At 35.7% G+C, this 15225-nt stretch overlaps 1 protein-coding gene across 12 annotated transcripts in view; it reads right to left on the reverse strand.

The window, feature by feature from the left end:
• The window catches only part of CACNA1D (calcium voltage-gated channel subunit alpha1 D), a 173017-nt gene that overhangs the window by 40152 nt on the left and 117640 nt on the right, over positions 1-15225 (reverse strand). For 3 of the 12 annotated variants that reach the window (XM_032699209.1, XM_032699206.1, XM_032699208.1), the window contains exons 22-32: positions 14699-14805; positions 13508-13595; positions 12928-13035; positions 12706-12758; positions 12307-12453; positions 11419-11620; positions 10048-10206; positions 9287-9397; positions 6229-6258; positions 3669-3752; positions 3256-3339 (exon numbers count right to left, since the gene is read on the reverse strand). In XM_032699209.1, the coding sequence (XP_032555100.1) occupies positions 3256-3339; positions 3669-3752; positions 6229-6258; positions 9287-9397; positions 10048-10206; positions 11419-11620; positions 12307-12453; positions 12706-12758; positions 12928-13035; positions 13508-13595; positions 14699-14805 (1173 nt within the window). The remainder of the gene's footprint in view (positions 1-3255; positions 3340-3668; positions 3753-6228; positions 6259-9286; positions 9398-10047; positions 10207-11418; positions 11621-12306; positions 12454-12705; positions 12759-12927; positions 13036-13507; positions 13596-14698; positions 14806-15225) is intronic. The other 9 variants (XM_032699212.1, XM_032699210.1, XM_032699211.1 and 6 more) reach the window with 4 other exon arrangements.

Consider the following 15225-nt stretch of genomic DNA (forward strand, 5'->3'; position numbering starts at 1 on the left):
AATTTTACTTATTTCTAGAATAAAATTAGTCCTATAGTGACGGCATTAAACGTTTGCACAAAAGAAGAGGAAAGTGATCTCTGCATTATCTTCTCGACATTTTGGCAGCACATGAATGGCTAAAGAAACTTATATAAAAAATGTGAATTAAAACCCTTGTAACAGCTACTGCAACAATGTGATCATGCTTCTAAGTCATTCGATGTTGGTCATAAAAATGGTTTCTGAGCTGGCAAATAACATCATTTCTATACAGTTAGACCAGAAAGAAACTTCTCTGTAATTTCCTTTTAATAACTTACTAATTTATTCAGATTTTATTTCAAATTTATTTATCTCTCATTGTCATAAGTTATATATGTCCATCTCCCAAAATGGGCTGACAACACTTTGTGTCTCACAATCATTCCTCTGCTTCTTTAATTGACAAGGAACCATTTCTATGACCACACAAGGTCTTGCATGTTATGTGAAACTTTTTGAAAACAAAAGGCCACAGAGCCCAAAAGTAATTATACAGGTTTTAGTAGTGGTTTTAATTTTTTTTGTTGCTATACCATATATATATATGTACTTATATATACTTGCCTCTAATAATTTCTAAAAATAAAATGAACATGAAAACCAATTAGGTTCATAAAAGAAGGGATATTAAATGAAAGAGTAAATTAAGAAAAACAATCATAGAAAATTTTTTACTGCCAAAATATATGTTGCTCTGAGGTGGTTCATTTCTGGCATTGGTCACTGAGCCAGTCCTTGAGGATGCTGAGCAATCCTGTAAATTGCTTAATACAATAAACACTGACTTCCACAGGCACTAAAAATATTCAAAGCACAGTAATTTCCTGGATTATGTGTGAATGAATGGGAGGTTACTGGATCAGAAGAATCACCCTCAGGGCAGCATATACATTATAAAGTGTTAAAAAAAGAAAATTAACAACAAAGTGAAAGAGATGACATATAATTTCCAGAATTGAATACTGAAATCAAGGTGATAGATAACTGGACAGTCCAACCCATTGTCTTGAAAAAAATGGGTCAGATACAAACTTGTTGTACACCAGAAAGACTTGCTGGCCTTAGCAATGGATCTAAGTATACACAGGTAGACTGTCAGAATGACACTGAGCTGTTTCCAGAGCATGAGGCAATTATATATGTAATCCTAAAAGAATGTTTAGTTCCTATTGAGTACATTAAGTATTCACATTCTTTCAAGTCTTCTTTCCCATTGATCAATTCAGATTGTTGTGCTCGTGCAATTAGAACTGCAACAAGATCTGAGTTGATGTCAGTGCTGTCACTGCTTCAGATCAGCCCTCAAACAAGGCTGAGCTTCCTCAGTTTAAGAAGTTTCCACAGTGGGAATTTTCACTGGTGCTATTCCAAACGTGCTTGAAATCCCCATTGAAAACAAAGTTTTGTCAGCATCTTAGCAGAGCTGTAGATTTCCCAGGATCACTGTCAGTGTCAGGTAACAACTATAGGTGGCATGGCACAATCCAGAATGCCAAAAAAGACTAAGGAAAAGATTCTAAAATACTGAATTTGGATTACAGAAATTTACACAGAACTAATCAAGCAGGAATAATTCAGTAGAATCAATATAATAAAAGTAATAAAAATCGAAGACATTTCCTTGGACACTCTGCAGTATTAACTCTTTCATGTTGAAAATGGGAAATCAAGCCCAAAAATACATTGAAACTGTAATACACTACTGACTTGAACAAACAAAGCACAGAAAAGTGGAAAGACCAGGAACAGACAATACTTAGTACACAAATAGTCTGCTGTGCAAAACTAAAGAAATCAAAGATGAGCCTTTTTCCTCCAGTGAGCATTGCATGAAAACTGAGAAATGACAGTGCTAGTTGTTGACTGTGTTTGTACTTATCCTGAAGATCACTACTTGATCTCCAGAATATTTTCAAGACAACTGTGAGAATTACTAAAATGACAGTGTTCTTCCCAGCTGAAAGCTCAGCAGTGACCAGTTACAAGTAATGCTGTCAAATTAACACTGTCCATACAGTGTTACATGCAGGGACATCTGCTTTGATCATGAAAGCACATCTGAGCTATATTTCAATCTCTTCACAATCAAATACATTCTGCAGTTATTAGGGAAAGCTATTCTAAATGACTGGTCTTTTTACTCTCCTCAGACACTATGCTCATCCACACTATTGTGACAGGAGATGGTGGGTAAATTGTAAATACTTGAGCTGAAAGTCTCGGTCTAAACTTCTCAGGGAACAAAAACCCCTGAACAAAACCAAAGGAAAAGAAAAAAAAACAAGCAAAAATAAATCAGAGGCAGCTTTTACAAATTTAGTGCATGAAGAGTAACTATACTTCAGAAAATGTCTCAATGGGGCACTGCAGTTCTGTGCTGACTGACCTTCCCTGGCAGCTCAAGTTCCTTCAGTTCATGGGAAGATCCATCACCCACTGAGAACTGAGCAAAATCAGTCTGAAATCTAAAGGTCAGGCTAAGGTTCTCCTGCTCCCATGTTATCACATCACTCCTCTGTTTTAGTCACTCGTGAGATTCTCACACTTCAACACAAGATCAGGAAGCAATTTTAAGGTGAATCTATTGTCCTAACACCTATATGGGTAATGGCCATCAGTCAAAATTTTGGTGAAAGATGGAGTTTTCCAAGTATTATAAGAATAATTCAAATTTCAAAACACTTACTGCAGGATAGGAAAAGCCAAAGGAATAGGAAAAGAGCAAACATTCTGTTTTCCACAGCATGGAAAGCCTTACTTTCTTATGTGCCCTCCTTCTGCTACCTCATGTGAGACAAATGCTAACACCACTCTAAAACCCAGCCCTCCCACAGAGAAAGAAATCATTACTTGTTAAACTGAGGCACTGAAACAACTTACAGAATCTTGAATTATCTTAGTCAAATTACATAAAAAACCCATTGGGCTTCAAGTAAAATAGTAACAGAAGCTTAATTTCTATTTTATACGTAATTTTTTTAAAAATATTTTCTTTACATGCATAGAAAAACATAATTCTTATTGTCTCACTATGCTGTGTGCATGTGCAACCATACAGGTATATAAATAAGTAATAACAGCTTGTACAAACATCTATATCAATGTTTTAGTCTTTGATTCCAGGATTAAACATACTTTCCTAAAAAAGGATTTTTGGGGGATTAACTTTACATTTTCTGTATTTCTTGATGACAGCAATTACTTTTTAGTGCATGAACAGTTGCTACTTACATTAACTTCTGTTATAGCAATATCAACGACGCTACCAACAACAATTAAGGCATCAAAAGTGTTCCATGCATCAGTGAAATAGTGCTGTTAGGACAAGCATTCAGCAGAAAGAGAGCAAGAGAAAAACACAAACAGAAAAAGAGAAGAAAAGGACAGTGTTATAACACAGAAACACTCTAGGCGTCTCTGACGTACCACTATACAATCTAATCTTTCCCTTTCATAGCTCAAAAAAATTGGCAGAAAAAAAAGGCTATTTATTTCCCATATCAACATAATTGACCTATGACTGGTCTGTACTCAAACTTTAGAAACATCAGATCAAAATCTGTGACTTGTCCAGATGATGGAAATAGTGGGGAGACAGAGAAAGAGAAGTAGGGACTGGGGAAAGTAAGCTGGGATATACTCACATCAGCTTCACTGAGAACGACGTCTACTATGCTGCCAATAACGATGAGGGAGTCAAACGTATTCCAGGCATCACTAAAATAGCCCTGAACAGAGCAGGCAGGGTGCAAACGTTTGTGATTACACATGAAATGTCAAATATTTGCATACTTCTGTTTAGTTTTGCATAAACAGAAATTAGTTAAACAAAACCTGTGATCTAATGAGAAAAACAAAACAAAACCAAAACAATATTGCCTACTGAAGGAAAAGCAACATATATGTGCATGTGTGTGTATATATATACTTCATATATATACATGTACAGACACACACACACAGACACACACACACACACACACACTACACATGCATAACACACCATCAGATAAGCACAATGTTGGCAGGCAAGCCATCATCCAAAACTGGGTTTGGACTTCCAGCAAGGCTGAAAAATTCTAACACATACACCCTAATGAGCAAGACAAGATCCCTTTTATAATATTTCTGCAAGACCAAGCCAATTGAAGCCTCCTTAAGCATTCAAAATCCTGTTAAGGATTTTGTGATAGTCCTATCTAACTGACCGGTAAAAATATTTAAAAGGTCAAAGCACATAACTGGCTAAACATGCACAATTATTAATGTGAAACTGTGCATAAATATTAGAGAACTGACAATCTTCTGTTCATAAACTAGGTTCAATATAGGAACTCATACTACATCTGCAGTCACAGCCTGATTCTGTATCCAGTGAAGTCAGTGCTAGGAACCACAGCAACCTGAACCATTTCTTAATGCTGATAATGCAGCCAGTCCAATGTCTGAAAATTCATTTTTATAAATTGCTTAATCACCCTTCTGACATTTTATGGCTTTAAATATATATTCCTTATGTGTTTGTTACTGGGACATTGCTGCAAAGGGTTATACAAAGTGCTGTGATGCAATTAGCTGACTACTGGCATCAAAACTGCATTTTTGAGCAAAAAGGTATTTCAAAAGAAACCTTGAGGTGGGTTCCAGGATCAATCTGTCACTGGGAACAAATCATGGCATATTATGCTCATGAAGACAACTCTATAAAGGCAAGAGATGTAGGTTTTCTGCAATATGTGGATTTTGCCTAGCTATTACAGAAATCCAGAACTGCAAAAATTACTGAACTTGCCTCTTACTACATTCAGATATATTAATTTATCAGCCAACCATGACTAAGGAACGTGCATTACGTGACCAAAGCTGAAATGGACATTTTCTATACGTACATTCTGCTTTTAAAATTTTAAAAACTTTAAAATTTTAAAATACTAACTTGTCAGCTGCTACTGAAGCTCTAAAACAATAAATTTAGTAAAAAGCTTAAAATTACAAATGTGCTATTTACACTTATTATTACACTTTACTATAAGATAATGTTTTAGCTGAGTAGATTAAGTTATTAAGAGTGGGTTGTTAGCACTGAAAAGTAAAATCAGTTCCAAAATATTCTAGAATTGGACTGATGTTTTTCTCAAGATTTTAAACTGTGAGAATCCTAGTAACTTCACAGTTTAAAAGATAAAAAAGCTAATTTTGTGTGGGAATTTGCTCTTGGAGACTATGAGAGAGCTGCTACAGTAGAGCATTTATTCTAGGAGAGGAAGCACTGAGCAGAGTCAGGAAAGGCTCATTATGTTTTTAATGCTACTCTCTTCTAGCCCTTTTAAAACACAAATTGCTATAATCATTCCTTTATTTAGGGAAGGGGCTGTAAGAGGAAAATAGTTCAGAGTAGGATTATCTCTACAGCCCTTGGCACCTCACACTTTGGTTCTTTGGGACTAACTACCAAGGCCACTCTTGGGGCAAAAACAAGTGTTCATGAATTTGACCTCCTGAAAAAACTCCTCCTCTTCTGAGAGCTCCTGCACAATTCCCTGTCACTTCTTCCTTACTCATCCTGCTTCATGAGAACAAGCCATTCCCAAAGTTTTACTAAACATCATGTTGAACTACCCCAACAGTACTGAAATTTATAATCCTAATGAGATTAGCAGCTGCCAACTAAAGAAAGGGAGCTACTCTCATAATATCCTTTCTGGTCATTCACATTCCTCATTTCTAAGAATCTTTCTTGATTTTAAAATAGTAGTATTTATATATATATATACACACAAAATAAGAGACTATTGGCAAACAGCAAACACATAATCAGCACAATCCTGAGGTGTGCTATCCATCTTCCTCTATAAAAAAGGTCCTCCAAATAAAGGTGAATTTCAGCTATAGAAAAAGTGACTTTACTGGACATGCTACAATATAAAGCACTGAAATAAAAAATTCACATTTTGATTCAATACAGCTAAAACACTTTACAGCTAAAATACTTTATACATTTATTTATTTTATGAAACCTTTTCCATCAGTATAGACAAATATTGTTCAAAGTAATATGTAAAGCAAAAGCATACAAATAAACAAAAAACTAAGAGAAAATAAAGATGGTTTTGGAAAAGGGAGGAATGGACAAGTCACAGCAAATAAACATCATGCAAATAAGTTGTTTTCACCACTGCAATGACCCAAGATCAATTCACTTACTAGCCATCTTTCCTTTTTTCTTACAAAAATCTGATGTAAAACGACATGGAAAATCATTACAAGTTTAAGCAACACTAGCTATCATGAAGCTGTACAGACAGTATGTGCTGATGTATTATTTTAGATTCCATAGCTTTAGTTTGTTTTGTACTGCACTGATCCATGCTAAGTACAGATTTTAGCAAATGTGAAGAACAGTGTGAAGAAAAAGGCCTGCTCTTTTATTTTATATTATGAAAAATTTGCTCATAGAGAAATGCTGAAGGACGAAATCACAAATCCTGGGGAATATAGAGGCATAGAGAATGAACACCAAAATATGTTTTGATTCATCTAGCACAGAAATATTTTAGTCCTTTTAGTATTCTCTTGAAAATTTTAGGGCCTCATTCTGCAAAGTACTGTGTGATCCAATCTCCCAGTCAAGTGTGCCAGACACTTCGCATCACCTTTAATACCTAACACTTATTCAAATTTTATATATTTCAGAGTTGGAAGGGAGTCTGCAGTGTCTTGGTTTTAAACAACACAATATCATAGTAAGAGTATCAATTATTTATAGTAGCCTGAAGTTTACACAACCAGCAAAACCAAACGATCACAGTTTACATGGGATTTTTGTCAACATATTAAGGGGACACTGTCAAGCAGATGAGATAAAAACTAACAGGTGTTTTATCTATTCTTATTTTTACAGTGAGTAATGGAGTTTTTATATGATGCTTTGAGCATCTCTGAAATATTTTTTTAAATGCACAAAGTTAATAAATAAAGCTGTTAATTCTGTTAGACTAGTCTAAGAGACTCACCAGTGACACAGTCATAGAAGAAACTAATCAGTCTTCCCTCACAGACCCTAAGGCAAAACCTTAAATTGGGATTCAGATTTTTCCTACTATTATTAAATCTTAATATTACTTAAAGCAATTAATTGTTCTTTTAAGCATGTATTTAGTTTAAAATTAACTGAAGGCATTCTCGTTCTGCTTAAGACTGCTAGCTGACTTGTGATTATTAAGGAACTATGTAATATATGTTAGCGATAGGTGTTTTGTTAAAAGGTGTCTGGCAATTTAAAAGGTTACAATCTCCAAAGTATAACAAGAACAACTTCAAAAATATTTAACTCCCTTCCCTTCTTGCTTATTAGTCTCTTCCAAAATTCTGACTAACATCATGGTCTTTTAACCTTGTCCTGCTAATTAACAAGTTTAGAGTGTTCTGCATCTATTGGGGAACAAAATTCAGGAAATGAGGATCTTTCACTGGCAGCATCTGCCCTTCAAACTCTCGGGGTTCAAATCCAGGGATCTCTCACAGTAAAAGCATCCAATCAAATAGAAAGCATGTTGCAACAGAATTAAAACTCAAATTGTACAAAGTCTTAGAGACCAGTATTAAGACATTGCATTTGATAACAAATAGGAAGCCCACAGTACAAATGGAGCACTGTGATTTATACACTCATGATCAGACCACTGTATTTTGCATTAGCTGCTATTTCTGACTACAGTCACAAGTGCATGGAGAACCATACAAGGATTCACAATCTTCTTTCAAAGAGCAGATGATAAAATGCAGCAAAGTCTTCTGTGCAAAACAAGGATATAGAACAGGAAATACAGATCAGGAAACACAACCAGCAACTCATGACACTGCGGTCCACATATCTGAGCTATCTCCTCTGGGGCCTCATATTGTGCTGTTTTTAATGTGAAACCCTTAGTATTTAAATAAGATAGCTGACACAAAAAATACAAATAAATTCATTAGAAATGTACAATGGACTGGACAGTGCAGAGCAAGACTACAGGAGAGTGGGTAAGCATTCACCCAGAACTCCACAGTTCACATCTCAACATCAGATCTCAAGTGATGGATAATTTGTTCACTTCTGCAGGCAAACACGAGCTCACTTTAAATCAAGTAGCTCAGGCTCCACGGCTGAGCCCAATACTAAATGCAAGCTGAACAAATGGTTTTGAAAAGCTGAACAGTGGTTATACACCTACTCCACGCTGAGCTGTGCTGTAAAAGCATGTGAGCTGGTGGGTTAAAGCAAGAACAGGACTGCCCCCAGAGCCCACAGCCACCCAGGGCACTGCTTCACACCAGGGAGGGGCACAGGTCACAGCCAGCTCCAGATGCAGATATCCTGGTCACTTTAAAAGAAGGGCAATGGAAAATGAAAAGTACCAGCCTCAGATGGTGAGATCAGTAAACTTCAAATGGCACGTCTGGTTTTTTTCAAATTCCATGTGTAGCAAGTGAACACACTCGACTTATTTACATAGATATAAGCCCAGAATAAACATTGATTTCGTTGTACTGAAAAAAAATTTAGTTTAGTTTTTCATCACTAACTTTTGCACTCCATAAAGGCAGTATGAGAACTGAACAAAAGGACTGCATTAGCTGCCACAGGAAAATTTTATCTTTTTTTTTCTGTTAGTAATTATAGTTATCAGTTTCTCTTGCAAATCTACTTTTGAAAATGTGTCTGCATCAATCATATTGACAGTGTCCCTTTAAGGCAAGGAATCAACTACTCAGTGTGGGGCCTTCTACCAAATATTGTGTATATATATAACTGAAAATATAAAAATCCCAAAAGGCTATTGAATATGCAAATTACTTATGTGTATGTTTGTAATACTTAGTTGTATTTTATAAAGTAAAGAAATAATTTTGCATTTTAGAATAGGAAATATAGCATAACATACAGGTCTTTACTGGAGATTAAATTAGTGTAAAGTAATGAATGTAGAACCCAGAACAGGAGATGTGGTAATGCTTGTAACAGGAAATGATTGATCTAATTTAGAAAGGGACATTTTCATTACCTCAGAATAATCCAGATCTCATTAACCATTTTGTGAGATTATTTTCTGGTATCTGCATTTCATTTCCTGGTGTTACATTTCTATTATGATTTCACTGATAGATAAATGTGGGAAAATGTTTGTTCTTTCTGTTCTTTGAGTAATGCACAGCTAGTGTGAAACATTATATTTAATTCCTGTGGTGATGACCTAATTAAAGCATATCTTAAACTTACCTTGGGTTTGAATGCAATCAGTTTCAAAACCATTTCAACGGTGAACACTCCTGTGAAAACCATATTCATAATGTCCATCGCATCATTAAAGAGCTTAGACTGTCCATAGTGCTGTGAATGAAAAATAAAATACTTACAGAAGTAAAGGCTTTAAAATATTAAGTGAAAGAAAGGCAGCATAAGACAGAATTGGCAAAAATGCAGCACAGGAACATATTTTCTAGTGAAATTTAGGAAGCACACCTATAAACATGCAAGATTAGCTGAATATCTCTGGTCAAGTATGGAATTGTTTATTCTGTTTAGGCACTGAGCAGAACAAAACGGACATTCCTCAACATCCTAAGGGAATCTCCAGAGAGATGGTTTTCAGAGGAAAACTGCTCCTTCAAAAAAGGAGTATTAGACTGCTTTCTAGTTTTTCCAAGCTTTATATGCAAGACTTTAACAATACACAGCCTTGTGGCACTTGCTTAGAAAACCTCAAGTATGTTAGTCACAGGGGTACAGTGTAAGCAAGTTTACAGAGAAAAGCAGAATGGTTTTGTGAACTGAATTCAAACCATTCTTTTTCTTATCAAAATCTGAAATACCCAGGGAAAGAAAGAGACAACTAGAAAAGCACTATGATCAAAAGTGCATTTTTTAAAGTTTCACTTCACAAAAAAATACAAATTGCAATAAATTAAAGGCATTATACCGCCCATATCCTTCCCTGCAATTTATGCCAACTGCTTCAAGAGAGCTTCTGGTTTTCCTACCTGCATAGCCAAGCAAAGGGTGTTCAGCATGATGAGGACAAACATGATGTATTCAAATCCAGTAGAATTCACCACATACCAGAACTTGTACTGGTAAGGGTTTTTTGGAATATATCTACGGAGAGGACGTGCCTTCAAGGCATATTCTACACACTGACGCTGTAAAGCAAATACATCAAAAATTGTCAGACTTTAAACAGGTACCTAACAGGTAATCAACTAATTACCTAACAGGTAATCAACTGGTGGTACAATTATTAAAATAAAACTCTCAAAAACAAACTACTTGATGTAGGGTTTTTTATTATTAAGTGTTAATAAAGTAACCAAGTAGCTTCCCAATCCTCGCTTGGTGTTTACAACTCTATCTAACCATAGACACTACTCAGCCACATGCAAAGAATCAAACAATGCTCATGGAAATTCTCAAGTGTTTTGCCTTTTTACAGTGCAGTAGCACACAGTAATATACTATCACCTATATGTCTGTATATGTATAGTACAAAGCATGACTGTTAAGAACATGACTATTAAGTCACCTGTAAGTCATGTGTTGTCTTTACTCCGTTTTCAACCACCAATGTGACTGCTCAGCACAAAACCCTTGAGGTCAGCAAAACAAATACTGGGGAAATGTTATTCCCAGTAGTTCAATTAAACTGCCCAGCAAAATCATGTGACATATGCAGGAACATCATGGATTCATTCTCATAATCTCCATGTAGGCTGGGCCTTCCCCTTGTCCCTCAGGGAATGCTCACAGAACCTGAGTGATGGTGCACAATGAATCCTGGCTAATCCTGGCTAAAGTTTCATGCTTGGCTTTGTTTAAATGAAGTGTGTTACAGTTGGCCAAGAATACCTGACAAGTTGTGACTGGTGACTGAGGAGTTTCTCAGTCAAAGGATTAAACAATAAAAGGGGACAGATTTTGTCATTTTAATCTGAATATCCCACATGGATTTCTAAATAAATGAGGGTGGGAAGTAGAACATTTTGAACTTCGAACACTTTCAAACTATTCAGAACACAAAATCTGTGTTCCAGTTCTTATTGTAAATCCTATCCATATGCCTATGGATAACCTGTCAAGTGCTGTATTCTTCTTAATGTGGCACCAAAAAGTAAGACATCAAGAAGATAACAAGCTTAATCGAACACCTTTCACAACAAAAAGAATGATAAGTTGGGCTTATGGAAAGAGAAACATATAATAACCTCAATACCCAGCTGACAGTGAAAAAAATCAAATTAACAAATACTAAGATATGTGTTTGGTGCCCTCTTCTGACCCAAAGCAGAAAGTAAGCTCTTCATGCATAAATAAAAAAGGATATTTTCAAAAGTTAAGAGTTCATTATTTATTTTAACCTGATTTTTGTCCAGCTCACAGTTCTTGTACTCCTGTTCTCCCTGTTCTTGAAATGTGACAATCACAAAACCAACAAATATGTTCATCATAAAGAAAGCAATAATGATGATATAGATGATGAAAAAAATTGAGATCTCCACTCTATAGTTGTACACAGGTCCTACGTTCTCGCCATTGGAATCAATGGCTTTGTACAGCAGCCTGAAAAACAAACATAATTTTATGTTCATTATCATTGAAATGAGAAAACAGTAAAATATGCAGACTCAGGGGACAGGTTTCAGAAATGGTCTGCTTTTCCTAGATACTGACAGTGCTTGCAATAATATTGAAACCAGAAGAATCACAGCACACATTGGCATACTACCTTGTCTGAAAGAATCAGGGTAATGACCAGACGGTGGTAGTTTTTAATTATTTCCCCCCTATAAAGCTATTCTCTAAGACTCTTCTCACTTAGGGAAATGATGAGTGGCAGTTTGCTCTTCCTGGGTTTCTCTATGCAGTGTACTACTGCCTGAATTTTTAGCAAAAGTTTTACTCAAAGGCCTTAAATTTCCAAATTATCACTACTTAAAGGGCATCAATGGATAAACATCTGAAATTATTCCTTCCATTAGAGCTGAGGAGTAGCTCATTACAGCAAAAGTAACTGGAAGATTGGTAATCAAACAGAATAAAAAAGTTCACCTTTTCTTACTTTTCCTAAAATACAGTAAAAGTGCACAGATTCAGGATAATAATTTTTTACTTCCTCCCTTAATAACTTTCTATACCATTACTTAGAACTGCTTTTTTGCCAAAAGATGCCTGGTAAATGATAGCAAACTGTTCTGGAAAATGCAACCATCTTAACAATGCTTTGAAAACATGGAGAATCCACTCACGCTGGCCACCCTTCAAAGGTGGATACTGTGAAAAGGGCCATCATAGCAGAGAGAACATTATCAAAGTTGAAATCACTATTTTGCCAGACCCTCTCTTTGACCATTGGATTATCGACATCTCCATCTTTATAAACGATGTATATCCCTCTGTGGGAAAGAAACTGTCATTAGCGAAATATTAAATTAACCTCAGAGTTACTCAATGCACTCCTCAAAACTGCTTCTTTTATTCCCTCCTTATGCTTGTTTTATTTCCTTGCTAACCTGTGTTTTCTGGTGGATTTAAGATGACAATCCCAATTTACACAAACCTAAATGGCCTGACACATGCCTACCCATATACAATTTAAGTTATTCAGAATATAATGTGTCACATTCTTAGACCAAAGATCTTCTCACCGGCATTCCTCAGGATTCTGTTTTGCCTCATCAGTGCACTTGTAGAATTTTCCCTACATATAAAAACAAAAAGCAGTGACAAAATGCAGAATATGCAAAATACACACACTTATACTACGATTAGTTCAGAATTGGGACCACCCAGTTCCAGCAGCAAGTAACTAAGAATTCAACTCAGCTTTGCTTTTCTTGATGAAGTGTAAATTCTGAGTGTCTTCTTACCTTGAACAGCTGCACCCCAATACAAGCAAACATGAACTGCAGTAGAGTTGTAACTATCATGATATTACCAATAGTTCTGATAGCCACAAAGACACATTGAACAACATGCTGGAATGAAAGAAAGAAAAATAATTTAATTCAATTTTTCACAGTATACAAACCATAAAATCTGGTTTTGTACTATTTTTTAAAATTACTATTTTTGTGTTGTCAATATTATATCTAATACTGCAATTAGACTTGTTTTCTAGATTTGTTTGCAAAATCTGTTGACATAAACCCATCAACATCAACTGACTAAAAATTACATAAACACTATGGATAAACAATTAAAATACTGCACTGACATATTGATTCATTAGTCAAAATCTGGTCTCAGTGGCAGTTCCTCCACATACAACCTTCTGTAACTGTGGGCAGAACTCAGGTTGTTTAAGATCAGATATGTTTAAGAATCAGGAACTGATTTATGTCCTTGCTCTCTGAACTTCTGTAGACAATTTTTCTTGTGCAAGAATTTTCAACCTGAAGCAGAGTAGAGAATCAGACCAACGGAAATATAACTTAAAAGAATAAACACCTTAAGTCCTTTTGCTCTGTTTATTGCCCTTAGAGGCCTCAATACTCTTAAAACTCTGAGGATCTTCACGACTGAGATAGCACTTGATCTAGGGGGAAAAAAAGAGTTATTCTGTTACTTTTAAGGTACTTGATTGTATTACCAAGAATAACTTTTCTTGCAACTTCCTTAAACATGAAATTTAAAAAAAAAATTCAATATATATATATAAGACTTTTTAGTCTTTATTGATCTTTTATGTAAACACTAGAAAATAGTATCAATCTCATAAATATCATAAGAATCATTTTTATTTCTGGAGCAACTTCGGAATTAAGAACACAGAAGCTTGTCTGACACTATAACGGAGCAAAATAGTCCCCAAAGTATTTTTCATTGTTGACAAGCTCTTTTGAAGACACGTATAAATCCTGCAAATCAATGAACGCCTTAATTTCGAACCAGGTGGAGATCAAAAGATCTAAAATCATTTACGTTCTCTTTAAGAGGCTAGGACTGCACTAGCCTGCTAGGACTAGGCACTAATAGTGGGCAGCCTTTTGAAGAACATGCTGTGAAACTGAAAGCTTGTGCAATAGGTGTTCTGGTACCAGCAGAGTTCAAAGTGGGGACCAGTTGCCTGACACCCACCTTTGCCCTTTTCCAAGTCACAAAGGGTTTCACAGATGATTTTGAAAGAGGAAGGACAGCTCAGTGAACCACTAAGCACCTTTACATTCTTTTATTATGTTTACTCTGACCCAAACAAAATGAAGAAGTCTCTTCACTACCACTTACAGTCCTGGTTAAGGTGTAGGTTCTCCCACTCTTCCAATACCGTCTAGTTACATACCCCTGTAGGTCTATACTGAAAGATCAAGCTCATAAAACTAAATTGCAGATGTGGCAATAGCACAAGAAAAGGCACATAAACCTCCTGAAGCTCCAGGTAATACTTGCTATACAATGCAGTGCCACAGTGCTCTTCCTTGATCTCTTGTTAATAGTGGGAAGTAGTAATTTATTTCCAACCCTTATTAGTAGTGAATTACAACACTCTCCATATAAAGCAGTATCTCTTGCCAGTCCCAACCCTAAATACTGACGCTGCACACCCACACACCGTGAGGGAACAAAAGGAGCTGAAACTCTGATTTCAGTATAAACCCCGAAGTAAAAATAAATCATTCACATTATAAGTATAGTACTTACTGAATACCAAATGATACCAGAGAAACACCCACAACCAGCAAATCCAGCAAATTAAAATAATTCCTGCAGAAGGACCCTTTATGAAGGAATGCTCCAAAAGCTGTCATCTAAAAATAGAATTGTTACACACTTAGTCTATATTTCAGCTTATTCAAATTCACATTTAGGCTGTTTACAAGACACTTGCCTAGAGTGTGAATGCATACAATACTATCTCACTTTCTAAAAGTAATTGAGATACAGAACAATCCTACTACATACATTAAATCTTTCATTTAAATCACAAAAATTCTGCTCAAGCAACACCAACAAGTATGTTAATTGTTTCTGATGTAAACAAATGTTTTATTTTGTGCAAGAACCAATAAGGCTGAGGTGATTACACTGAATTGATTTGGCCTTTGTTAAAAAAATTACTACCAAAAAACCCATAGAATTGCCATGCTTACTAAACTGTAGGGTCCAGATTCTGACTCCTAATCGTTCATATTACCCTGAGAATTGAAGGAGCTGAAAAAGTACTGCCT

This window comes from Chiroxiphia lanceolata, chromosome 11, assembly GCF_009829145.1.
Source record: "Chiroxiphia lanceolata isolate bChiLan1 chromosome 11, bChiLan1.pri, whole genome shotgun sequence".
Classification (NCBI taxonomy): Eukaryota; Metazoa; Chordata; class Aves; order Passeriformes; family Pipridae; genus Chiroxiphia; species Chiroxiphia lanceolata.